The sequence below is a fragment of the Trichoderma virens genome (assembly GCF_000170995.1).
Source record: "Trichoderma virens Gv29-8 chromosome Unknown TRIVIscaffold_6, whole genome shotgun sequence".
Classification (NCBI taxonomy): Eukaryota; Fungi; Ascomycota; class Sordariomycetes; order Hypocreales; family Hypocreaceae; genus Trichoderma; species Trichoderma virens.
Window position 1 is genome coordinate 2,189,569 of NW_014013743.1, and position 25,728 is coordinate 2,215,296.

The 25,728-nt window shown below is 53.6% G+C and overlaps 7 protein-coding genes across 7 annotated transcripts; 4 read left to right on the top strand and 3 right to left on the bottom strand.

The window, feature by feature from the left end:
- Positions 1 to 781: 781 nt before the first annotated feature.
- TRIVIDRAFT_150797 (putative histidine kinase/response regulator) lies at positions 782 to 4,649 on the top strand (the record flags this gene model as incomplete). The annotated part of the gene is made up of 4 exons (XM_014101501.1): positions 782 to 1,848; positions 2,092 to 3,879; positions 3,962 to 4,094; positions 4,143 to 4,649. 4 exons carry the CDS (start codon positions 782 to 784, stop codon positions 4,647 to 4,649), a joined length of 3,495 nt encoding a protein of 1,164 aa, XP_013956976.1.
- Positions 4,650 to 5,267: 618 nt separating this feature from the next.
- TRIVIDRAFT_53952 (glycoside hydrolase family 13 protein) lies at positions 5,268 to 6,798 on the bottom strand (the record flags this gene model as incomplete). The annotated part of the gene is made up of 3 exons (XM_014101502.1): positions 5,268 to 6,290; positions 6,364 to 6,473; positions 6,540 to 6,798. 3 exons carry the CDS (start codon positions 6,796 to 6,798, stop codon positions 5,268 to 5,270), a joined length of 1,392 nt encoding a protein of 463 aa, XP_013956977.1.
- Positions 6,799 to 7,621: 823 nt separating this feature from the next.
- Positions 7,622 to 10,171, bottom strand: TRIVIDRAFT_83845 (uncharacterized protein; the record flags this gene model as incomplete). Its single annotated transcript, XM_014101503.1, has 3 exons — positions 7,622 to 8,337; positions 8,409 to 9,398; positions 9,668 to 10,171. The coding sequence occupies 2 exons, from the start codon at positions 10,091 to 10,093 to the stop codon at positions 8,856 to 8,858; spliced, it is 969 nt and encodes a 322-aa protein (XP_013956978.1).
- Positions 7,817 to 8,535, top strand: TRIVIDRAFT_137621 (uncharacterized protein; the record flags this gene model as incomplete). Its single annotated transcript, XM_014101504.1, has 2 exons — positions 7,817 to 8,337; positions 8,409 to 8,535. Coding segments are annotated over 2 exons (648 nt in total), but the record flags the coding sequence as incomplete, so codon positions are not given.
- Positions 10,172 to 11,006: 835 nt separating the features above from the next.
- Positions 11,007 to 12,702, bottom strand: TRIVIDRAFT_29587 (uncharacterized protein; the record flags this gene model as incomplete). The annotated part of the gene is made up of 3 exons (XM_014101505.1): positions 11,007 to 11,198; positions 11,287 to 11,961; positions 12,142 to 12,702. The coding sequence occupies 3 exons, from the start codon at positions 12,700 to 12,702 to the stop codon at positions 11,007 to 11,009; spliced, it is 1,428 nt and encodes a 475-aa protein (XP_013956980.1).
- A 5,889-nt stretch (positions 12,703 to 18,591) lies between these two features.
- TRIVIDRAFT_230677 (uncharacterized protein) lies at positions 18,592 to 19,689 on the top strand (the record flags this gene model as incomplete). The annotated part of the gene is made up of 2 exons (XM_014101506.1): positions 18,592 to 18,799; positions 18,947 to 19,689. 2 exons carry the CDS (start codon positions 18,592 to 18,594, stop codon positions 19,402 to 19,404), a joined length of 666 nt encoding a protein of 221 aa, XP_013956981.1.
- Positions 19,690 to 21,008: 1,319 nt separating this feature from the next.
- On the top strand, positions 21,009 to 22,657 carry TRIVIDRAFT_28159 (uncharacterized protein; the record flags this gene model as incomplete). The annotated part of the gene is made up of 2 exons (XM_014101507.1): positions 21,009 to 21,233; positions 21,302 to 22,657. The coding sequence occupies 2 exons, from the start codon at positions 21,009 to 21,011 to the stop codon at positions 22,655 to 22,657; spliced, it is 1,581 nt and encodes a 526-aa protein (XP_013956982.1).
- Between the last annotated feature and the right edge of the window lie 3,071 nt (positions 22,658 to 25,728).

Below are 25,728 nucleotides of genomic sequence, written 5' to 3' on the forward strand. Positions count from 1 at the left end.
AAGTTCGAGCCTTTCCTGCTTGAGACTGAAGCGAAGCCCCAGTCCTCCGCCCGAGATTTTGCGGGACCACGACCGCTGATCCCCTCGTACTGCACTTCAACCTCGCCTGACCCTGAGGTTCCGCCCTATACAGTATCCTTTGTGCCGTGCCGTCCCTGTGCCCTGCCCTGCATCATCTCTATCTCTCGTCTTTTTCATCTCTCGCCTTCCATCATCATACTGGGACTCTACGCATTCCGTTATCTTCTGGCCCTCTCAACGCCGCTGGTCTGGGAACTGGGCAGGGTCGGGCGCTGTCAAGAGAGCATCATCTTTCTCCTCTGGTCTCGTGGATCCCGACAATCGACGTAGCATTGCAGCTTGATTTTTGCAAGGGACTATTGCAACTATTTTCTTTTTCTTTTTTTCGGTGTGCGTTTGGGATCTCGGGAATAGCGCCTGGCTGCGCGCCCTCATTCGGCCAAAATTTCAACCTTAGAGCGGAACCTGTACGACCTCCAGGGAAAGAGAAGAAGAAAAAACTTGCCTTTTCCCGCACAACGCCATCGGCACGTCAGATAGACGCAGCATCAGACAATGGATGGGCGCCCTTTGCCGCATTACAGGGCTGTGTCCGAAGCAACGCGCCAGCGCGAGACGTTCAAGTCAGTTTGGCATGATAGAGTTCCCACTCACTTCGCTCATTTCCCCTTCCCTTGAGTCAAGAGACGACGTTGAAATCGTCTGAGAAATCATCGTTTGATAAATACCGAAGATTGTGAGAGAGACCCCGGCTAATACAATGTCTGACAATAGATATGACCCGACACTCTTGTCCAATTCCAAGGTGAACAACGCGGGCGTCGCTCTGCCAAGCTCTGAGCTGACGCCGTCGCGGGACTTGGTTCTGACCGCCCTTGCTCAGCTGGCTGTCTTTCAGACGGGCACAGAAAGAGCCTTCATCTCACTTTTTGACGTGGAGCATCAGTATTTTGTCGCTGAAGCAACTAGGACGTTGCTCACTTCACCAGATGACACCGATCTTGGCCTTTGGATGGTTGGCACTGCCATTCCTCGTGCCCACAGCACATGCGAGTATACCCTTCTCGAGTCAGATCGTCTCGAGAGGGCACGAGAGAATGCAATCCTCACCGACCCAGCTCAGTTTGATCACTGCGAAAACGATGGCGATCCAACGCAGCTGCCGGTCCTCGTGGTCCCGGATCTCTCCACTGACGACCGTTTCAAGTTGAAGCCGTACTGCCGGCCTGGAGGTGGACACCGCTTCTATGCGTCTGTGCCTATTCGAACGCAGAGAGGTATCAACATTGGCGTGCTCTGTGTCGTGAGCCCCGAGCCCGATCGCAGATGGAGCGACCACTATTCGAATTTGATGCGTAGACTGTCCGTTGCCGTCATGGATCATCTGGAGGCGAATTTTTCAAAGGTGGCCTATCGTCGCAGCGAACGCATGATTCGAGGCCTCGGCTTCTTTGTTGAAGGAAAGGCAACCGAATCTTCCTGGGCGTCCGTTGCTGGTAGGGAGACGTTTACCGAGACACCAGATGCCTTGTTTCTGGCTCGACAAGGGCTCAAGGGAGAAGCTGAAAATGCCAACGGGCCGCCTGTTTCCGAAGCGACAGCCCACTCAACCCCCAACTCTGAGCGATCTCTTTCCCCGGATGGGGAACGGCTCGACCCCAATCGCAAGAAGGATCAAGCAGGGAAGCAGACGGCAGAGACGAAATGGGCCGACAACTTTGTTCCAGGCCCAAACCCAATGATGGACACATTTTCTGAAGCTGCCATTATAATCCGCGAGTCGCTGGAGACGGATGGGTGCCTCTTCTTGGACGCAGCCCCTGGATCGTTTGGCGAATACGGCAAGAGAAAGGGCCGCTCCTCGGGCCACCCTTCTTTTCGAGATATTGACAGCAGCAGTGACGATAACGACGAAGACGACGATGACAGCGGAAGCGATTTTGAAGAAGATGGAGAGCTGGAGTCTCAGCCCGGCGAAGCTGATGCCACCCCCGGAGCTAATAACGGTACCAACTCCGAGGCCAAACAGTGGCCAACAGCCCACGTGCTGGGATATGCGGCGACCGAAAGCCGGCGGTCCAAGTTTGAGGATGGCTCGCTTCGTAGGATCAATATGCCGCAAAAGTTCCTCGCAAAGCTCCTCCAGCGGTATCCCAAGGGCCACATCTTCAACTTTGGCGTAAACGGAGAGCTGCAGTCGAGCGACTCGTCCGACGACGACGGCTGGTTGACGGATCTTACCCAGGATCCCATTTCACCACTTCAGCCCGATCCGCCGCTGCCCCCTCAGGACGACGCCTCCCAGTCTAAGCGACAGAGGCGGCCTTGGGCGCGCCACAACGAAGGAAAGATTATCCAGGAGGTGTTCCCCAAGGCCAGAAGCGTTGCCTTTGTCCCCGTCTGGGATCCCAGAAAGCAGAGATGGTGCGCCGGAGGCTTTGTCTATACCCTGACTCCGACACGCATCTTTACGGTGGGAGGAGAGTTGAATTTCCTGAGAGCCGTGAGCATATTGGCGATTGCAGAGACGCTCCGCCTGAAGACTTTTGCAGCTAACCAGGCAAAATCGGATGCCCTGAGCTCTCTGTCGCACGAACTGCGCTCTCCCTTGCACGGAGCCGTGCTGGGCATCGAGTTGCTTCGCGATACTGAACTGACCGTCTTCCAGGGCAACATTGCTCACACCATCGAGATTTGCTGCCGTACACTTGTCGACACAGTCGACCACCTCCTCGACTACTCCAAGGTTAATAGATTTATCCAAACGAGGCGTACAGGAGGTCAAGCATCGGAGCCTCGCGGACTGCGACCAGGCACGGCCAGATCAGTCGAAGAAGGCATGCTCAGCCTCTACAAGCACATACGGCTAGATGGAATCGTCGAAGAGGTCATGGACGGCGTCTACGCTGGCTTCAACTTTATGCACATGGCGCTGCAGCTCGCCAAGCACAAGAACTCGGCGCACTCGTCGGATTGGACGGCTATGCGCCGTCTGGACGCCATGCAGGCCATGGAGGAGCTCGGGTCCAACGGCAAGATTGCGCTGGGCGAGGTGACTGTCTTTCTAGATATCGACCACGCCTTCAACTGGCGATTCTACACGCAACCCGGTGCCATCCGACGCATCGTCATGAACCTCCTCGGTAACTCGCTCAAGTACACGCAAAAGGGGTCCATCAAAGTGCGCCTGACCCAGTCCAAGCCGAAGCGCAAGTCGTCCGCCGATGCCATTGTCCACATTATCGTGTCCGACACCGGCAAGGGCATTGGCGAGGACTATCTGCGCAACGATCTGTTCAAGCCGTTTTCCCAAGAGGACCATCTCGCCCCCGGAACCGGCCTAGGCCTCAGTTTCGTCAAGCAGATTACTTCGCAGCTGCGGGGCCGCGTCAATGTCGACAGCCGTGTCGGCGAGGGCACCATTGTCAAAGTCTCGCTGCCTCTCATGCAGACACTGACGCCCCCCGACGGCACCCCCTTACTCGCCGAGAACGAGGGTGATCTCGACAAGCACGTTGCCGAGGCTGCGGGTCTTCGCGTGCGCCTCATGGGCTTCGATATCGGCAGACGGGCTAAGAGACGAATGCTGGACGGGAGCTACACCGAGCTGTTGACAGAGGTCGAGCGAATCTGCCGCGACTGGCTGGGCCTCAATATCATCACCGAGGCCGAGGCCGAACAACAGGCGCCCGACTGCGTCATCTGGATCGAAGACACGCTCGCCAGCTCTCCGCTGGAGAATCTCATGCAGGGACCGCCTTGTGTGGTACTGTGCAAAAACACTCTGGTGGCATACAAGAGCGCAGCGCAGTTTGAGCGGGTGAAGGCGCATCGGATCTTTGAATTCGTTGCTCAGCCGTAAGTAATATCCCTTGTGCTATAGCCTTCCCACCCTTTTTTCTTTCCACCATGGCTAACTTGCCTCTCCTACTTGTTTTAGCATGGGACCCCGTAAAGTCGCCAAAGCGGTGGCAATGGCATTCAGGCGCGGCCGCGAGATGAAGTCAATGCCTCTATCCCCCATCACTCCTCGCCAGGAATTCCTCCCCGTCGTCCCCGACATCCTCAGCGGCGTCAAGACCCAGTTGCCAGCACCGACCCCGCGTCTCCAAGCGCTGCAGAGCCTCCTTTCCGAGAACGAGAAGCCCGTCAAGGCCGAGATGCCAGCAGCCCCCGAAGCCCCGTGCGATGCAATCACCGCGCCAGAGTTCCTCCTCGTCGAGGACAACAGCATCAACCTCGACATTCTCTCCATCTACATGAAGAAGCTCGGCCGCCCCTACCACACGGCCACCAACGGCGCCGAGGCCCTGAGCGCCTACAAGCTAAACCCGAAACACTGCAAGTACATTTTCATGGACGTGTCGATGCCCATCATGGACGGCTTTGAGGCTACGCGCCGCATCCGTGCCTACGAGCGCGACAACCAGATCAAGCCCGCCATCATCTTCGCCCTCACGGGCCTTGCCTCGGAGAGCGCCCAGCAGGAGGCCTTTGGCAGCGGCGTTGACCTGTTCCTGACCAAGCCCGTCAAGCTTAAGGAGCTGGGCATGATTCTCCGGTCCAGGGGACTGCTTCCCGAGGAGCCCTTGGTGGTGGTGACCAAGAACGGGACTCATATGGCCTAGAGCAGTTTTTGCTCCATTCTTCGACGACCTCTTTTATTTGACTTCTTCTTTTTTACTAATTTGCATTTCCTTTTTCTTCTTTTCGTTTCAGATTTGATTTCTTCTAATCTTTCCTACTTCAGAGAGGAAATCATTCAGGGTGTCATAGGGCAAAAACAGGTTCACAGGCCACGCCGGCTAAAAGGGATGGGTTCTGGAAGGGATCGTTTCATTTTTTCATCGTTTTTTCGTTCATCTGAACGCACAGTTACACGACTGTTGATACTCGGGCAAATTTCAACAGAAAAGCAAAAAAAAATTCTTACCAAAAGCATACGACATTTGAATCGGACAAAATCTTTGTCAAACACGATAGCAAAACGATCAGCATGCTTTACTTTGCCAACAGAGTTGCAATAGATACACACACTTAGGGCGACACGAGGAGTATACGGGACATAAGAGGAATTATGACGATGTTATGCTATTCTATAATCTTGCTTCTTCTTTCTTTTTTTTTTTTTCGGTTCGGTTCGTGCGGTTAGGGAATACTAGTATTGCTTTACTCATAATGAAATCGTCCAGTTCTAGTTCTGATAAATAACTCATATATGCATGTTCTGATGGGTGCACGTGCAATCATGAAGACAGCAGCACAATAGGCTCGCCATTCGACACATTCAAGCACAGCTGCCCGTTGCCATCTGCGGAATACGTCGGGCCCTTGCCCTCATCAAACACATTCTGCCACTGGCCATTAGGAACCTGCGTGCCGAAGCAGTGCTGGGCCGAGCTGCCGCTGCCGCTGTTGGTCGTAAGGGCCACCATCTTGCCGCCAGCACGGCTGAAAGCATATGCCGCGCCGGCCACATACAAGTGCTTGTGGTCATTGTCGGCAAGGCCCCCGACGGCGTGCTTGGCAAAGGTGAGCTTGGAGATGGTGTCGTACATGTCGGTCTGGGTGTTGAAGCCGCTGCGCCAGAGGTCCTCTCTATTGGCGGGGTCGTTGCTCCCTGAATAGGCCTGCTCGGTACCGTAGTAGACAATGGGGATGCCCCGCGAGAGGATGGTGTAAGTCAAAGCGTTCTTGAGCAGAGACGTGTCGTTCTTGATGCTGAGGAAGCGAGGGTTGTCGTGATTATCGACAAAAGTGCCCAGCGCAGTCGGATCCGGGAACGAAGCGCCAATCTGATCATGCATGTTGACCATGTCCTGTGAGGAGCCCTGCTGCAGGAAAAAGCGAGTCATGGGGTAATAGATGGCATAGTTGAGAAGGCCTGGCATGAGGCTGGCGTAGGGCAACATAAAGTTTGGGTCTCCGTCAAAGACCTCACCGATGCAGTAGACGCCGGTGGCATTGACAAAGCCGGGCCAGTAGTCTTTTTCAACGTGCTTGACAGTGTCGATGCGGACGCCGTCGAAGCCATAAGTCGAAACGAGGTTGGAGACCCAATCCTGGTAGAGGCTGCGGATGGTAGGGCTCTGAGTGTTGAGATCCGGGAGGCCGCTGATCCAACAGTTCTCGACACTGGTCTGGTTGTTGTAGTCGATGTCACACTCTGGGTGATACGACGAGTTTTCGTTCAGGGGAGTGGGGAGATCATCGGAGATGTTGGCATATCCCATGTGATTGGCGACCACGTCTACCATCATGTAGAAGCCCTATTTCCACTTAATTTAGCACGACGCACGAGGAGCAGAGGCATGTAGGATAGGGGTTGTATGATAGGCATACTTTGCTGTGTGCGGCATCAACGAGACTCTTTAAATCGTCTGCAGAGCCATAATGAGAGTTGATAGAATCGATATTTTCAGCCCAATAACCATGGTAGCCCTTGTCACTGTCTATCAAGACATGGATATTAGATGTTCATTCAGTATATGGTGCGTGAGGCTGTCAGATTCACTCACTCGTGACAACAGGCGTGATCCAGATGGCGTCAAATCCCATGCCCTTGATGTAGTCCAACTTGCCCTCCAAACCTTGAAACGTACCACCGCAGTAGTCTCCCAGGTTTCCGCATGCACTGCCCCCCGCATCATCCGCTCCGCGAGCAATGCGGTCCGTAAGGGCAAAGTAAATGGTACGAGACCTCCAGGCCGCCGTGTCTGCGGAAAGGACCGGGAGAGAAAGCTGCAAGAGCAGCGGCAAAGTGAGATGAAGCTTCATCTTTGGCAGTTACTTGAAATGTCAAGGCCAAGCCTGTGGAAGTCGTAGTCAAGCTGCTTCTAGCAACTGCTCAAGAACAAAGAGCCGATTGTTGGTTATATATACTTGTATGTGACCATCACGCGCTTCCCCCTTTCGAACGAAACGATGGCACGGCGCATAAACGACTACATCCACTCCGCAAAACGTCAATATCCACGCCTGACAAGAAAGAAGCCGCACCACTTACAGACCTCCTGTTATAGGCATGCCATGCCGCTGATCCCAGATCTGCTAAGTCACCCGTCAAACACGCCCCCGACAAAAGGGCCGAATGGGACGGCATCCACAAGTCTATTCGCCAGAGCCCGTATGAAATAGCCGTCCTGTGACATAGTATATCCGGGGGCTTTACTCATGGCAAAAGCAAAAGCGAGATTCATGGAGCAGGTAGCGCGGTCAAGTCGAGCGAAGCAGCAGAGGAGAAAGCCCGGAAACCATATGCTAACCACATGCTAGTGATTATTGCTCTGTTTGGCGCCATCCAGTCCCGGGCCATCGAATCCCTGCGGTTTGTCGGTTTCGGCACATCTATTGGCGACTCGCACCAGGCCGGTGGCGTCGGATTGGAATTGCGGGGGTCTCGCCCAAGCTGGAGACTGAAGCTGAGTGGAGGGGCAAAGCCGCGAGGGAGATTGCCACGTTCTCTTGAGACACAGACCGCCCGAGGTTTCAGAACTGCCGGCAGAATCCGCAATCACCACCTACCGATCCGAGCTTGCGGGCACTAAGCCTCTTGCGCCGAGCTTGCATGCTAAACCACCAGATATCGGCATCACCATCAACTAACACCAAGTCCTCCCAAAACAAAACAGCTTGCAATCTGGCCGCATAAGTAAAAAAAAACTCGTCCGCCATGTCCAAGCCGCCCATCCCTAACCTCCGCGACATCTCCATCGCCTCACCATCCCGCTTCCGCCCCCGCCTCGTCCTTCGTTCTGCCGCGCCCCCAACCTCGGCATCTCCAGAGCTCGTCGCCCTCAACATCGACACCGTCTTTGACCTCCGCTCGGGCCTCGAGGTCACCCACTCCACTGGCGTCTCAGATCCAGCCTTTGCCGAGCAGTGGCCCGGAGGCCCGCGCCGCGTCCACGCCCCCGTCTTCGCCGACACCGACTACGGTCCCGAGGCCGTCGCCGTCCGCTTCCATCAGTACGCCTCAACCCATCCCGTCCGCGGCTTCGTCAACGCCTACCGCTCCATCCTAAAAGCTGGCGCACCGGCGTTTGCCACCGTGTTGACGTACCTCTCGTCCGACGAGTGGGACCCGTCTGCAGAGAAGCCCATTCTGGTACACTGCACTGCGGGCAAGGATCGCACCGGCATCCTATGTGCCCTGATACTGAGTCTGTGCGGCATCCCGGACGAGAACGTAGCAACAGAGTACGGCCTTACCTCCGAAGGGCTGAAGGATGCGAAACCCGCACTTGTGAAGCGGTTGCTGGCGATGCCTGCTTTTGAAGGGAATCCGGACGGCGCCGAGAGGATGCTGAGTTCAACGTGAGCTCATTTTCTGTTTTCTCTCCACCAACATCTCCTATTATTAGTGGCGACTGACAACTGTGCAACAGGCCTGAGAGTATGATGGCTACGCTTGCCATGATCCGTGAGGAATGGGGCTCTGCTGAGGAGTACATTGTGAAAGAGTGTAAACTCTCATCCGAGACCATTGCCTGCATTCGACAGAAGCTCCTTGTTGCCAACTAGGCATTCCCCTTTTGTTGCCATTCCGCACTATAGACGTTGATCCTACTGTATTGACAAATGAATTAGACGTGTCATGATGAATAGCATGTTTTGCGTTGGATATATATATATATATAGTATACAGTAATGGTATACATTGGTTATTATACATGGTTCGTGTGGTGTATGCTTACATGTATGTATGTTAGTAATACAGCTTCGTCTTAATCTCTTTTTTCAATCAAATCCATTTCCTTTCAAAGTCGTTTCGATGTCATTTCAAATGCCGCTCCCTCCCGCCTGTCATTCATGCAAGTCTATAGCCACAGAACCTACGGCACAGACGTAGGAATCTTGACCAGACCACGCTTGCGATCATCAAACGGTGCTCCATATCTCCAGCCGGTGCCCTTTCTTGACCGGCCATTTCGTCCCACATCATCTGCATTGATTTCCTTGAACCGAAACTCGTAGCGGTCCGTTGTCACTCTCGTCGTCGCCTTCTCCTCTCGCTGTTGCTCCTGCGCAATGCGTCTCGCCACCTTATCTTCCTCTTTCTGCGTCGCCTCCTTGAATTTGGCAAGGCTTTCTTGCCGGGACTTGCCCTCCAGAATCTCCCGCTCCATCTTGATGAGCTCAGGCTGTGGTGATCGCGCATCAACACACAGCATGGTGTCGTGGAAGGCCTTGGCAGCGTCTTCTCGGGTAAAGTGCCGTGACTCTGATACCGGCACGAACAGTTGCTGCATCGTCAGCTTGTGGACGTGAATCTCGTTGACAGGCTCGTGCGGCAGGTTCTTCTCGCCCTCGCGGTAAGACGTCTTGGGAAGCATGCTCATGACGGCTTTGGCATAGGGAATCGCCAGTTTTTTCCCCTGTTTTCATTTGACCGGTTAGCACAGCTGTATAGCAGAATATAGTATGGCTGATAGATTGTAATAAAAAGAATGCAGAGGTCGGTGTGTTATCAGAACATGTATAATCGTTTTTAACCATGAAAATAAGTCTTCAAGACTAATCGAATTTTTGAAATTGTCTCATCACGCAAAATGCACACAACTCTCTGTCTCTCTTGGGAGATCGAACCGGGAGAAAAATGCCTAAAGAAAGAAAAGGGGGGAGGTCAGGAAATTGTAAAGCTCACCTCTCTCTGCCATTGCTTCTCCACCTCCTTCAGTCTCACAACAGCCGCTACCCTCCTGACATCGACGCCCATCTCTGCTGAAACTGCCTTTAATGACTCTCCTCTCCCCATGACCTTGTCCCAGATCAGCTCTCTCGTCTGCTCATCCAGCACCGGCTGGCTTCGAAACAGCGGGTTTAAAGGAAATGGCTGGTCCTGCAGCGGCCCTAAATACCTCGGGCCTCCTCTGGGGTCGGCAAACTCTGAGCCTTCCCTGCCCTTGAGCCATTGAAACATCTGCTGTCGAGCCCGGCTCATCTTCTGTTGACACGGTGTCGAGCTGAAGCTTCGCACGAACGGCGCTGACTTTGACTTGCAGGACTGGGCAAGACACGCATCAACCACGGGGGCCAGCGGCGTGGAAGCCGCAGATAGTCTGGGGGCCATGTCTTTTTTTGTGAGTGTGCTCTTGGCAATGTATGTTCAAATTGGTTCGGCTGGATCAGCTACTCATTGCGAATCGAGTCAATTGCTCAAGCGTCGTCGAGGCTTTTTGTCGTCATGTCTTTTGAGCAAATCTGGAAGAAATATCAAAAAGCGAGCTTGGCCACAAATTTTCCGCTTCGGTATCTTGTTCTCCCGCTTCCGGAAAGGAGGGGCATAAGGCCATTGTGGGGGCAAGGGTTGATGCAAGGGAACAAGAAAAAACACCATTACCTAAGCACTAGAGCTCATTAGCCGCAGCTTGAAATAGCTTCAAGGGCAGCGACAGGGAACAACATGATGTTTATGTGGGACAAAAAAAGAAAAAAGAAAAAAAAGGGGGGGAAATACAAAGCAAAAAAGATACTTGTCATCTGTATCAATAGTCAGCTGCACCGCGTCTGGGTTAAACTCGAGGTGATAGCTGCAGCTGTGCTTTCTTTTTTCTCACAGGGAGCTATCCAGACTTGACTCGAGAGCTAGCATGTCACCGAATTCAAGGGATAAGAGCCTGGGAAACTAACATCCCACGTATATTAAGCCCGCCGCCACTCGAGTGAACCGACGCAAAAGTGCGTATATATAGATAGTACTCAGCATGCTCGCCGCCATACCTTGATGCGATGCGTAGCTTTTATGCCGAACAAGAGAACAAAGAAAAAGAAAAGAAAAGATGAAAGATAAAACCATCCTCCGTTCAAAAGCAAAAGAGCTTGAACCGGGTCAGCAAATCAGCGCTAGATCAATCCTCCTGAGAACCTTTTTTCCATGTATTTGAATTCCTCTCCCCCCAGTGTTGCGGGTTGCCCCTCGCCCAGTATGAAAGCCATTTCAAAAGAAAAGAAAAAGTCCTAGACTCCAGTCGATAACCATCCGTTTACGACGCCGACATGATCGGGCGGTTCTTTTTTGTCTTGTTTTTGAAAGCAAGTGCTCTTTTGTTAGCGGCCGCGATCGATTCGGCCTTGGCTGAGAGCTCCTTCCACATGCGCCAACCCTCAAAGTCGATGAGTGCCTGCATGCAGCCCCATTCCATTACCTTGCGCTCTAGCCAAACAAAGTTGACAGGCTTTTGAGAGGAAGAAGATAAGTCAGTATCATGTTTTTGTGCGGGAATTAATCAAGCTTGCGTGTGTAGACAATAGTCAGGCACATACCTTTGTCAGAAAGTCGTTGCAGCCCGAGGCGAGAGCTTCATGTCGGTCACTCTGGAGAGAGCTGGCCGTGAGGGCAACGATAATAACAGGGCTCTTGAACTTATCAATGTCCCGCAGGCGATCTTGCTCGGTGAGCTCTTCGGTGGGTGTGGTCTCAGGAATGCCGTCCGGCGCCGTAGACACGCCAATGTTATTCAGTCTTTCCAGTCGGCGAATCTCTCTTGTGGCCTCCAGTCCGTTCATACCAGGCAGTTGAATATCCATGAGGACCAAGTGGAAGCCGCCGTGTCTCCATTTCTTGACAGCATCGCTGCCGTTCATGGCTGTATCCCATCGCACCTTGAGCCGCTTGACAAAGGCCTCGAGCAGTTTCAGGTTGATTGGGTTATCTTCAACAATGAGGACATTAATCGGAGGCACAGTGGCGGTCAGAATGGATGGAGTGGGGGTGTGGTGGTAATCCTGCTGCTGCTGCTGCTGGCTCCTCTTGCCCTTCTTGTTGGGTCGTGAGCTGGGCAAACGAGGAGATGACAGCCGCTGGGGAGGAGGAGTGCCCATCCGAGCCGACGACGTTATTTCATGGCCCGGTGATTTGGGCAGGGAGCTCGAATGTGACACAATGTGCTCTGATGAGCTCGAGTGCGTTCGCGAATGCGAGTGCCGAGAGCGATAATGCTGCGCACCATGAGCATTGGCAGCAGTCGAAGGCGCCGATGGTGGCATGACAGTGCTGCCGCTACCACCTCCAGCGCCACTCCCTCCTCCATTAAGCAGGTTAGGGGAAGGCGTATGGCCTCTTCCGGTTCGAGGGTAGTCTTGACGATCGTGGCGCGGATCACGGTCTCTGTGCGCAACACGCCTGGTGCCTCCAGGAGAAGGAATGGGAGGAAGTTGGCCCGAGCTGATGACGGTCATGGAATGGGGTATGGACCCGCTGGACTGCGTGGGAACAGCCATGGCAAGGCGAGGCGACGACGTGTTTCCGGTGACGGTGGGAAAGTAGCCTTCGCTCGTCTCGGATGGACGCCCATCTTCGGCATAGTAGGTGGCTGACGCAGAACCGGAATAAGGAGCGGGTGCCCGTGGGGATGGCTTGGGTGTTGTCGAGTTCCGGGGAATCTCGATGACGAGAGCCTCCTTGACGGTTTGGCCTGAAGGGTAGTAGGCATTGAGGGTTTTAATTATGTCTTCCTCGGGGCCGAGGGTTCGAGTGCGTTGCTTGTTTTGCGTCTCCTCGCTGGCCTGAATGCGAAGAGTGAGGTCGGGTGAGTCGAACGTCTTGCCCAGCGAGTTGCCATACTTGCGCAAAATCTCGTCGCGCACGTCGTCAACGAGGTCGCCGGGGCGGATGCGGATCTGGGTAGCTGAGGCTTTAGGTCTCATGACCCAAATCTTGCTTGGAATTTGTTCAGCCATGATGCTGGCATCGAAATCGCCGAGGTCTGCGAGGTCGTCTATCGAAGATGAATATCCGATCAAGTCGTCGTGGTGATGAGCGATGACGGATGGTGCAGAGGGAATTGACGAGGAAGAAAGAGGAGTAGGACCAAGGGCTTTTGAAGAGGCTGCGAGAACGGCAGGAGGGGCTTCGGCTGTTGGGGTTCCGATCGCGTTGGGAGAGGCGGTCGCGGTGAGTGCGTCGCGGCTGCCGCTGTTGGCGGACAGAGACTTCTCGGCTGATTCGTCAAAGGTGACGGTTTGGTTTGGATCACGGCTCGCTCGTCGAGGCGGCGCAGGCGGGCGCGTGGACGTGTGGACGGCGGCCGACGAGGTTGAGGTGGAAGTCGGGGTGGCACTAGAAGGCACGGACGCTGGCGACGACGACTTGGTGGTCAATGGGAGTCCGGCTTCAGCTTCGACTTCGGCTCCAGCTTCGACTCGAGCAAGAGGAGGAGCAGGCGGCGGCTTGGTTGACAGAGGCGACGGGGAAGTCAGATTCAGCGGGCCATGACCGGCGCCGGGTGTGGGTGGAGCGTCGATGCCGCGGCCGGTGGCAGCGACGTGCTCAGCAGCAGCCGGCGAGGCGGAGGCCTGATGCTCGTACGAGGACTGCGGGTACGTCGACCGCGACTGCGATTGCGATGGCGAGGGCGATTGCGACTCGTCCTCGTCGATGCTGTCGAGGCTGGGCAGGCTAGGAATGCTAGGCAAGACGCCTGTGCCGGGCGTCTGGGGGGCGAGAGGAGGAAAAGTCAGCAGCGCCGGAGGTGTTTGCAAAGGAGGAGACGGAAGCGAAAACGGTGGCGTCTGCTGGCGTAGGCGTTTCTGCACCTGTCTCTGCTGCTGTTTCTGATTCTGCTGCAGATCGCCGCCAGGAATGGGGCCGGCAGAAAACACAGCACCGCCTGTGCCTGTGCTCGTTGTACAAGTACCAGTACCGCCAGCGTCGGCGGCAGTAATACGAGGACTAGCACTAGCAGCGTCGGTGGTGCCAGCAGTAGCAATTCCCTGGTCGCTGTTAATAACCGCCAAACCTTGTCCGTCAAGCTGGCTTTGGTCCGTTTCGTGGCGGCTCGCTTCTTCACTGTTTAGGCTTCGGCGCGGACTCTGACCCTGAACGCGGGCCCCTGCCGAGGCCGGGAGCTGGTGCGGGCGCTGTGGTTGCCGTTGGTCTAGCGCTGGTAGTGCCTGTACCAGCAGTTCTGCAGCCAATGCCTGGTGCTGGAGATTGCTGATGGCAGCGGGGGAAGCGGGATCAGAAGCAGAATCAACCGTAGTGGCTGCCTCCGCGTCTGTTGTTGGGTTCGTCTCGACGCCTTGAAGCGGTCGTTGGTGCTGTTCGTCGTCGCCGGCCCCCTTTTCACTTCCGATGCCGCTGTCGAAATAGCCCTGGGCATACTTGGACAAGAGTGGTGTGGTTGCTCCCGTTGGCGCCACTGGCACCTGCGATGTTGGTGATACCGGCGAGACTGGTGATAGATGGAAAGCCGCGCTGTCAGGGACGCTGCTTCGCTTCTCGGCGTCGGCACCCTGCTTGGGCTTCGACCACATCCTCCAATGCTGCCTCGTGCGCTGCTGTTCAGCCTCGTTGTTTGTCAGAGCAGAGTCACCAGCGTCACTGGTATCGTCGCCGCCGCCGCAGCCTCCTATTCCTACTCCTCCGTCCCCCGTCATCAGCTCCAGAGACAGTGTCAGTGTCTGGGTTGAGGGCTCACGTGGGAATGGGAACGAGGGCCTCCTCTGGCTGATGATGCCGGGCGTCGTGGGCGGCGACAGAGTGTCAATTTCATCACCTGGTATTGACACCTCGGACTGGCGCCGTCGCCGCCTAAACAGCGTTGCTTTGAGCTTGTTAGCGATATCCGGCCCCATCCTCCTTCAGCCTCGTTTGCTGCCCTTGAGCAGAAGCGGGAGCGGCAGCAGGATCAGGCGCAACCAAGATGTGTGCCATGCAAGACAGACAAGGGGGATTGAAGAGAGGCTGAGGGGGGCGGAGATTAGAGAGTCGGGATCTGATGAGTCCTGGAGATTATCCGAAAGATGGAGATGGCAAGGGACCAGATGGGCTGAGAGAAGACGACAAAACACTAGAACCGAGAATTGGTTGAGTGAAGGGCGACTGGTTGGTGGTGGATAACTAGAGAGAGGAGGGGAAAATAATGAATGCCAAAGAGAGACAAGTCAGTGAGTGAAGAGGAAGGAAAAGAAGAAGCTCCCGAAGTCGAGAGAAAGCGAGAGAAGGAGTGTCGAGAGTCGAGAGTCGAGGAGAGGTAGATGGCCGGAACTGAGTGAAAGCCGCCGACCCTTAGGGCATCACGACCGCGCATGCAGCTCGCATGATCAGTCGTATCTAGGCGCTTGGACTCGTTGCTACTACTCTTGCGTAGTTGTTTGTGTTTGGGGGGAGACGAGGCGAGGCGAGAAGATGAATCAGGTATTATGCGAGTGATGGCTCCAGTCTGGAAGAAGGTACCCGTGCGGGAGCACTACTCGGTGGAGGTGCCAGACGTTGACGAGGCCTCGCCTTGCTTTTGGTCTTGCTCTGCCTTGTCTTGCCAAAAGCAAGTCGAGCCAAACGGAACCGAGCCAAATGGGCTGCAGCCTCTTGGGTCCAGCCCACTGCAAGCACAGGTACCGGTACCTACGGGGGCGCCAACAGGGGGGCTGCAGTCAATGCTGGCTTGGATGGATGGGTGAATCCAGGAAGGGTAGCCCGCAGGTGGGATTAATACCAGACCTGTTTGTGCGGCCATGTAGCATTGACAAGTGCCGTCAATACTCAATTGTACATGTTGTATGACCAAGTAGTGCGTTCAAATGCATTGATACAGCCGTTATTCATCTGGATGGATGGGCCGTCTTGGCCTGGGCAAATTCGTCCTGATCCTTGCAGGGGAGGGCCATCACCTTGACTCGCATCAAATAGCACGAAGCGACCCTTTTTTTTCTTCGATCCCCCAAGCCCAAGCTCCTCCCCCCCCATGCCCCATACCATGTTCGCGAGATGTGCTCAAGCTAGCATTGTCTCTGATGCTCCGCAATGGCAGCTTTGGCAGCACCTTGCTCCTTACTCTGTGCATGTACCTGCACGCAAAAGTCCATTCAAATCGCAGTGCCTTTTGCGGTAGCTCGTGGACAGACGAATTGAGCGGCTGAGAACGAGGAGTCGGTGTATCATGGATATCTGAATCCCCACGAGTCCAGGTGCTATCCGGACCGGTTTGCCAGCTTTGCTCACAAGCCTGGACAATATTGATGCTAGCTCAGGTGGCCACTCCTTTATCGACAGCCGCTGAGGCTACTGTACAGCACAAGCTACAGGGGGGTGAGGGGTCCAGATGGGAACCAGGGAACGTGGAAGGGGAACCTTGGACAGTTGAGGCTGCTGGAGAGTCTCTGATAGGCGTCCTAAGCGGATGCGCCGGGGGCAATCATCCGCCTGCAAGCCAAACGCCGTCAGGGATTTGGGCGAGGAAGAGGGGAGACTTGGGGAGGCTCCGGATGGTGGCGCTGCACCAGCAATTTAGTGCTGGCTTTGGTGTTGTCGCTCCAGATTTCTCAATCCATGTCCGTCGAACAGCTGGTTTCGCGCATGAAACATGGAATCTCGATTCCGCCTTGATGTTCGATGTCCAGCTCGATGTTCTGTATCGTATGGATCCTTTTTTTTTTGTGTGCGTGTGTGTGTGTGCGTGTGTATGCATTTTCTGTCCATGGCCCCCATGCCCAATGGGCTGTAGGGATTACCTACCAGGTGGTAGTACGAGGACAGTCGTGGTTGTGTTAGTACTTTGCAGCGGGTTAGTAGCACTAAAAGTTTCAAATTGGAAGCTTGTTTATGCATCAAATCATTCAAGCACAAGCAATCGTCCTGATGATGCCCATCTCCGTCCGAGCCTTTTGGTGAAACAGCCCTGCACGTGTTGTGTTACTCCGCAGAAGGATCTTGGGGAAACTTGAAAGGCAGACCAGCCAAACAACCAAGAAAACCGGGCCATTCCCAAACTCGTGCGCTGTGTCGCTGCTGGCATTTCCGCCCGTCTGTACAGAGTACCGACATAGTAGCCGGTGGTGTATACGAGAGGGGGGGCTGCTCTCTTTGCCGCTTCGCGGTTGACGCCAATTCGTCGAGCCCCGTCCAGTACATGGTTGCAACGCAGCCAACCTGCCCCGTAAGTCATGCTCTGCTGCATGAAGCGTGCGCACAAGAGGCTCAACAAGGAAGTGCCAGACATGCACAGCAGTCAGCTATCACTTAGGGATCAGCTTAGGGGGCATCATTGATCCTGTCTGTAATGCAGTCGCCAGACAGCGTCGCCCCCTCACACGTGAATTGGCTGGCTGTGCGTGTCACAACAAGCGCCACGGTTTGGCTCGAGCTGGGCGGGCGTTGGTGCGCGCATGGGCTATTGCTGCAGCTATCGTACGAGAATATTGACTTGCGAGGTTGGCATGGCCTGCTGCCATTTGACCAGCAAACCGGCTCGCCAGCCGCGGCATTGAATCATCAAATGTCAGACTCGACGTCTTTCGTTTCACCGCGTGTACGAAGCTGCATATCTCAGCCATTGAGTGCAAGTGCGTGTACTCGTGTACGAGTACCAATGCAAACCCAGGGCTGCGAGGAAAGCCCGCACAGCTGCTGACAGATCAACAAACGGGTGACAGGTGGACGGCAATGTGATGCATCACAAATATACGAGTGCTCGGTCAGCCACAAGTCTCAAACCGATGCAGCTTTTGAAGATTTGCTTGTACCAGTACCGCGTCAAGGCTCAGCGTCGCCACCGTCGAGGGCACATGTGCTCGCTTAGGCCGGCCACAATACCAATGTTCACAGCACATTGGATTTCAACATGATGTGAGCCTTTCTGGCTCCCTCCTCTTCTTTTCATTTTGTGTTTCTCCCTTGTTTTTATAATTGCCCTTTTCTTCCTCTTCCTATGCTTCGTCTCTTTCTTCCCCTCCGGTTTCTTCTTCCTTGCTTCATCTTGTTGAGAGCCAAGTTAGTTACCCTGCAGACAATGAGTGAATGACAAGAGGGGGAGAAATGTGCCAACTCAAAATCTTGGCCATGAGAGGGGCGCGACGATCTTGCCCGAGCGGCTGTCAAGTTGGAATAGAGTGTGCCTAGGCTGGGCACCAGCAAGGTGCTCAACTCCACAGCAGCTCCTTCGTGGGACTGGCTAGCAACGCAACTGGCTGCGAAGCTACCTAGCATACAGTACTCAACTCACAAACAACCCAGAATGGCATGGATGCTCTCTTGTTTCTCCGGCATTGAATCGGAGCTGCTCCCCGCATCCAGCCACCGAGAGATCGATATACCTTGCACAAGTATAGCATCAAATGCAATGCTAGTACAAGTACAGGCACGTACGAGGTTCAGGAGCACGTCTTGGTGCTGTGCCGTGCCGTGCCGTCCTGGTACTGGTGCTGGTACTGCTACTCTGCACTGCCGGCGTGTCATTCGCGCCCCAAAAGCCCCCAGATCCTGCACGAGCTGAGCTGCTCCAGGGATCGGGGACCTGATTGATGGAGGCCAGGCCGTCAATTCGAGAGCTGGCCAAACCCGTCGGCGAGAAAAGTGGAACCCGCGTAATAACTCCGTTGCCCCCCCACTCGAGCTCTTCTTGTACCTGCATTGCATGGGAATTGCCAGCACACAAGCTCTCCAGCCTGTTCACGGCCAAGCTTGTATCGCCGTGCTATGAGTTGTCTCTTCTGTCTCATATCCAACGAATCTGGTCTCGGAAACTCTGAAGCCTCACTGTCTCACATACGCCGCCGGCCAGCGCTAGCACCCGCATCTCCTGTGGCTAGTCGCGGCACAGCAAGTCCCTCCTTGGGCACAGCGAGGCCATCATGCCGGCGTTGTGGCCATCGCCCTCTCCAGCATCCCTGATGGAAACCACTCCCGATGACAAGGGTCATGATTTGGCTCTGGACAGGCCTTTCCCCCGACGCCTCAGTTCGCCCGCCAAGCTCGTTCGCCTTGGGGTGCGGAATCGCCGCCACGAATACCTGGTGAAGAACCCGTCGTATTTTGACAATCTGGATCATGAACTTGCTGGTATGATATCGCATCTCATAATCTTGATTCCCTTCTAAATGTCGACCAAGACGTCATGTCGACGATCCCGTAGCACCGAAAAAGACCCAACTATCCCTTTCCAATCCTGACTTGACCTGAAAACCAACTGTTTGCGGTATCATGTAGATCCTGTTCTGTATGAGCGCCTTGTCAAGAGATTTCAAACCCCAGCCGAACGAGAAGCAGAAGGAAAAGCCAAGGGCTATGGTCGCACCCTTGAAGCAGATCTCGTGAGAGGCGAGACGAATCTCTCCAACGTCTATCAAGCACCAGAGCAAGGCAGCCGAGCACAAGAATATGCGAGCGTGCCGGGTGATGGAGGCGCAGGCACCAATGCTTGGGACGCCGACGCAGAGAATAAAGAGCACGGCATGCAGCTTTGGCATGCATACATCGAAGCCCGCTTTGTCGAGGGCCTAGATGAAGAATTCGACTATGAAAAGGTCGATGATGATTATAAGTACGACACTTTGGCGATCCAGGACGCTGAGGATGCCTGGTTCGATAACGAAGAGCCAAGCTGGGTGGATGGGGACGCGCAGTGCCAAGCTAGGCCGGGGGAGACAGGCATTCAAGATTTTTGAGTCTTGTTGATAGAAGGCATCTATAAGTCGCCTCTACTGAGAGCTGGGAAAGGTAAATAGCTCTCCGGGTCGCTGAGTACCGTGGCGTTGTCGGGCGTGGTATCGTAGGGCATAAGATTACCGCAAGCATCTGGGTTAATGTTCTTTTGCACCAGCGCCAGTAATGCGTTGCAAAGATTGTTTCGTATCGTGAGAATCCGTGTCGTGAAGACAGCATGGCAACAGTCTGTGTCCATAGACCTTGTATCCATAGAACCTGCACCCATAAAGGACTATGTTTGTAACAGTTCGCAGTAAGCGGACAAGTTCCACGCCCTGGCTCGCTCCCCCTCTTCGCTCAACAATGGATACATGAAACGGTGTCGCCATGTTCGTGTGGTCACGACATAGTCGGAGCCGTGCCTGTTCAGTATCCACAACACTGGACCTATAAGTTGCGACGCCGCGTATGCTGTTGAAAGTAAGAAGAACACAGCATATGGGGTAAACGCAAAGCAGAGGGGCCGAGCAAATCATGGTGAATAGTAATAGTAGCAACGGCCTTGTTTGACGTTTGACCTGCCTGATTGAGAAAGTAGATATTCTCCACATGACGTTGAGCAACAATTTGTGTCGCATTCCCGGAGAACCAAAACGCTGCCACTTTCACCGCAGGAAATGACGAGAGTATGAAGCCGTAGCTGGAACATCGGCGAGGTTCGTCTTGTCACCCAACTCTGTCGCGATCACGAATCGATCAACGTTCATGATTCGTCCGAGACTGAAAGCATGAGATGATGTGCTTTCTGATACTAGCTGCATCGCACTGCATCGTAATGGTGGAGCAGACATCTTTAGGTTGCCCACTAGATGATATTACAAAGTAGTTAGTGCATGTGCCTCTCATATCCATCAGAATCAAACGTAAAGCTCACACAAGCGTAGTCCCATGTCGGGTATTGAGATCGAGTAGAGTCCTGGCAATGGCTTGCCCTCAACGAGAGCATGAGCCGGCTTCTCCAGTTTGACCTGAACGGCAGGTCATCTGATGACTCTTCACCCCGACAGGCTCAACGTTTAGTGCCTCTACACTCGCAAGATGCGAAAGAGTGGCCATCCATCAGATTTCTCAATTGGCCTCGGCATATTGTCAGCATGCCTCCCCGCAGAAACTGCCTCATCAATAGGCTTCTAAACAGGAATTATCCCCTGCTTGTCATCGGCAGTCAGAGATTCTCCCGCCGCTAAGGGTCGTTATGCTATCCGTCGGTGATTATGACTTTAGCCGGCCCTGTTTCAACTTGGGAGAGAGAGGCAAGTGGTACAACGCCATCTCTGAGCAGAGCTCGAATGCGGGGTCCAAAGGGTAATCATGAGGTGAATCGTGCCGTAGAGTTCATCTCAATGTCATATTTCGAGAAGCTCGTGGCAGGGGCTGTAAGCCTTTGCGGCCAGCATCGACAGATCGTCTGTTCCGACGGGATTATCGACCCGCGTTTTCCGGCATAGGGACTCTTCTCCTGAGTCCTATAAGTATGGCCCAGAGAAAGCAATGGGAATTGCAATCCAGAGTGTCGAAAAAAGGACTCTTCTACTGGTTGCAGTCGGAGGAGTCATTGGTCAACATGCGTATATCCTTCAAGTTGGTTTGCACGTTATTGTGCTCTGGAGCTGCTGTGAGCGCGCAGTCACCAACAGTGAATTTGGGGTATGCGACATATCAAGGAACGACCTCTGGTGGAATCAATAGGTTCTTGGGCATGAGATATGCCGCAGCTCCGTCAGGAAGTTTGAGATGGAAAGCCCCAACAGCTCCTCCTACAGTGTCTGGAGTCCAACAGGCCACTCAGGTGTGTTTCCCGGTTCAGCGCCTCTGCCTTCTCCATCACTGATGTTCTTTATTCCTTTTCGTGCGTAGTTTGGGAACCTTTGTATGGCCACCAACGCGGGGCCATCGCCACAGGGCCAGAGCGAGGACTGCCTCTTCGTCAACGTTTGGGCGCCTTCAGGTGCTGGCCCCAACTCCAAGCTCCCCGTATGGGTTTTCATTCAAGGCGGAGGCTTTGAGAGCTTGGCTTCTGCAGGAACAGATGGTAGTGGAGCGGTGGCCAACTCGGGAAACAAAATTGTCTTGGTGACCATGAATTACCGAGTGGGAATCTTTGGGTTCCTTGCCAGTTCGCAGATTCAGGCCAATGGAGTAGCGAATGCTGGCCTGTATGACCAGCAAGCTGCCCTGCAGTGGGTACAGCAGCACATTGCTCAGTTTGGGGGTGATCCGACTCATGTCATCATCCATGGACAGAGCGCTGGTGCAGAGGCCGCGTCGTTGCAACTTGTTTCGTTTGGAGGTAAAAACCAAGGGCTTTTCGCAGGGGCCATGTTTGAGTCCCTTCCTGAAATCACCCAGCCAAAGGTGTCGGAGATTCAGTTCCAGTACGATGCTCTTGTTGGCAACGCTGGATGCAGCTCCAGCTCTGACTCACTCTCTTGTCTTCGTGGCCTCAGCACCACAGCTTTGCAGCGGTTCAACGTACCGATTGTCTATCCTGGCCGACCAAATGCTCCGAATTACCCGTATGTACCCTGCGTTGATGGTGTGTTCCTGCAAACTGGCGCATATGAGGCCTTCCAAGCAGGCAAGTTCATCAAGGTTCCCATGTTCTTTGGAAGCGTCACAGATGAAGGGACAACCTTGGGCGCCCCCAACGCGGCATCACCAAGCGATATTCAGACCTTCTTCCAGAACAATTACCCTCGTTTGACGAGCCAGAATACGTCTGCAATCATCCAGCAGTATCCACAGAACATACAGCCTCCATTCAATGGCCATGCTGCCTGGTTCCCAGCTGCGGAGCTTGCGTATGGAGACGTACTCGTCACTTGCCACGGGCTCAACTTTGGTAAATATTTCGTACAAGCCGGGCTGCCAATCTGGACATACCGCTTCAATGTGTTGACCCAGAACAATATTGCAAGCGGAGTCGGTGTCCCTCATGGATTTGATCTGGGTGCAGTTTTTGGAGGTGGCTATGACAACTCTGACCAGACCAACGTGGCCCGTTTGCAAGGCTACTACATATCCTTTGTCCGGTCGCTAAACCCCAACACATTTGCTTTTTCTGGATCGACGTCATGGCCGCAGTGGAACGGACAGGCAGGAGGGCAGAGGCTGGTGATCAACAACAACAACACGGTTGTTGAGGCTGTCCCGCAAGCTCAGATGAGCCGGTGCGCCTTTTGGGAGAGCTTGGCAACACAATTGGAAATTTAGTGCAATTCGAGTAGTGATAGTGGAAACTCTTGAGCCATTGGAAAAGGTCTGGACATCGAGTGATTGTGTGCGTATATGTGTTTTGGGATGAAGAGGAGGCCATGCATCCGGCGTGAGTCATGATGTCTTGTTGGATAAAGTCAGAACATGTACTTGCTTCCCAGGAGGCATACAAGAAGAGAGACACCTACTTGTTGAATAAGCCCAAATGAAGGCTGGGCACTTTCGGCCCGGTCCGTAGATGTGTGCTTTCCAGATGGAATGAAGAAACCACATTCTGCACCGCAGTCTCTCGCTCCCCCTTCTCTCTCTCTCTCTCTCTCTCTCTCTCTCTCTCTCTCTCTCTCTCTCTCTCTCTTTTTTTTTTTTTTTTTTTTTTTTTGGGGGGGGGGGGGGGGGGTGGTTGTTTTTTTGGAACCACAAACTCTTTTCCCCTTCTCACCCAACCAAATTTTTTTTTTTGGGAGCACACTCTCTTTTTCTTTTTTCCCTTCTCACCCATCCATTTTCTTTTCTTTTTTTTCTTCTTCTCACCTCCTTGGCTTCCCTTCCCCGTCTCCTCTTCCGTTCATCTTCCTTGTTTCCCTCCCCAGCCCCTTCCTCTCCGTTGCCAGGATCATAGACGTCCTAGACCGCAAGCACAGCACCACAGAAGAAGAATTTGAAAGGCGTAGCAGGATATCTGGCCAGAAAGTAAGTGTTTGTAGATTGAACAGTGTGATTGGGATGTTCTGACCTTCACCTGAGCCTGTTGGGGCCAGCCATTCAACCCAAATTGGTGCGTGGGATTGAGTAAACGGTAACATTGAAGCACCGAAATTGCATGTCAACATGCGTCTGTGAGAGCAGATCTGAGGAAGAAATCCTTCAGATCTGTGGCAACTTGGAGCTGGCAAAAGGCAAGTCGAATGCAGAGACAGCATGGATGTCCGCAATGCGTTGTGAAGTGGAGTGTTGAAAGGCTGCTGCAATGAAGCCGCACGTGCCAGGAGGATGCCGTGGGTGAAGACATTGGCGTGGCAAAGGGCGTTTGAGCCTGTTGCTGAATGGCCATAGCATTGGAGCTTGGGCTTTTGGTGGAAAAAGTGCGTCAAGCATGTTCAAGGCGACAGGTTGGAAGACGTCTTGCTAGAGAGGAAATCAGCACATGTCCGAGTTGCTCGAGGCAGGGTGTCTCGTTGCAGAGACCATGTCGGGAAATGATCAATCATACATCACCAAAAGTTGACAAATCGCTGGTGGAAGAAGAGGCTATCAGGAGCCAGAATGTGAGAAAATGCAGACATGTTGTGTCGCGGTGTCTGGCTGGAGTCGTGTTTGTGAGCAATGAAGTGGACGGACTGGAGATGGAGGAAATAAAATGAAAAGCAACATATCGCTGTCCCCTCCGCAAAGACAGAGTTACTTACCCCGCACTCTGTCTGCTGCTTTGTCTAGACATTTCCTATCCTCGCTTCTGTGACGTCTTTGTCGCTTGTTTTTCGCATAATAGGCGAGCTTTACAAGGCAGTTGCGGTCCAAAAGTCTCTCGGAGAGGAAGTCGCCAATTGATTCAGCGGTGAAAGCTGCATGTGAATTTTTTCTAGGGCACCTCGGCAGTCTTTGATAGAAAGACGTCATTAAAGATAACAAGTGAACATGCTGCAATTTCGGTCTGAAAGGGATGTACCAACAAAGATGCGCTGCAGGACCTCCAGCACTTAGGCCACCACTGAATAGGGGCTGAGGCAAAATATTAACGAATGCGCATGTAGAATGCAAAGACGCAGCATAAATTCTCTTCACCAGCCAACGTGGGTATTCTTCGACGTTTTATTCTCCCTTTGAATGCCTGCCCCTGGTATTGCGAGTACAGGTAGTCACATGTCCTCAGCAATCGTGAGCCATACCTGGATTTCCTTTATGCAATTGCGCTGACCAACATCCTCTGTACCAGGAACCGGTATTCTACAGCCTCCGATATCCTGATTGGCAAGAATGGTCTCTCAGACATGGACAGTCTCGAAGGATTTCATCCGCGTATCCTCTCCTTTCTCCCTGACGACCGAATCATTGTCAACGCGACGGCCGAGATACATCTCATGGAAGGGAACACTGGTTTTTGAGGCTCTCTCGACATGCTACACTTGCCAGAGAGAATCGCGCCCTGCGATATGGCCGCGACCCCATCAGCCCAAATCACCCACGGCTCATATTACAGGCGTCCAGGTGGCGTTAGGATACCCTCGTTGATCGGGTACGGGATGGTAGCTCGATGGGCTGCTGCGCGTGCAAATTAGTGATGGCGCTTCAGTTTCTTGGAATGGGGACCGTTTGAGTAGAGTTACACTACAAGTTGATGCTCATGGTATTGCGAAGGGTGGACGTTTCGAGATTTTGATTGGGATGCGTGGCCTCCATCAACCACCTTGTGCATTTGCGAGGGCATCTTGACGCAAATCAATTTCTCCATATACCAGCAGTCTTGACTCTGGCGACCATTTTTTGGACCCTGTTCTAATCTGCCACTGCGCTTCAACGACAGTGATTCCACCCTTCGTCCCCACGTGTTGGATAATCATCTGTTCTGCAGCATTGTTCCGAACCACGTCGAACACTCGACATCTGCTTGAACAGAAGCCGCAACGGTAGAGCCTCCTTCGTTGCCATAAGCTCCGAGGACGACCCATTATTTGCTGAAGATGCAAGGGTCATGCTTTAAGGTTGGAGGCCCTCTACCTAACAATTACAGCTCAACCTGTCAGAGCCATTGTTGGACTGCTTGGAGCTAGGCTGTATCTATATCTTGTCATTTGTGGTGTCAGTCCACCGACGTTATGGAATATTTTTCTCCACTCCGTTGCCAATTGAGATGATGCAACAGACGAAGATCTGACATGGAGTTGTACCATCCGATTCAACGGTTAACCTCAACACTCCCCAAGAATCTATACAGGCATCTAGTTTAAGCTTCGCATCTACGAGTTTTGTGGACATTTCTCCTGTACAATTGGCGCCATTGAACTAGTGCACTTCGACATACGTTTCTGGAAGATGGCTTGAGCGAGCCCTCATTAAAACCTCCAGGTTTG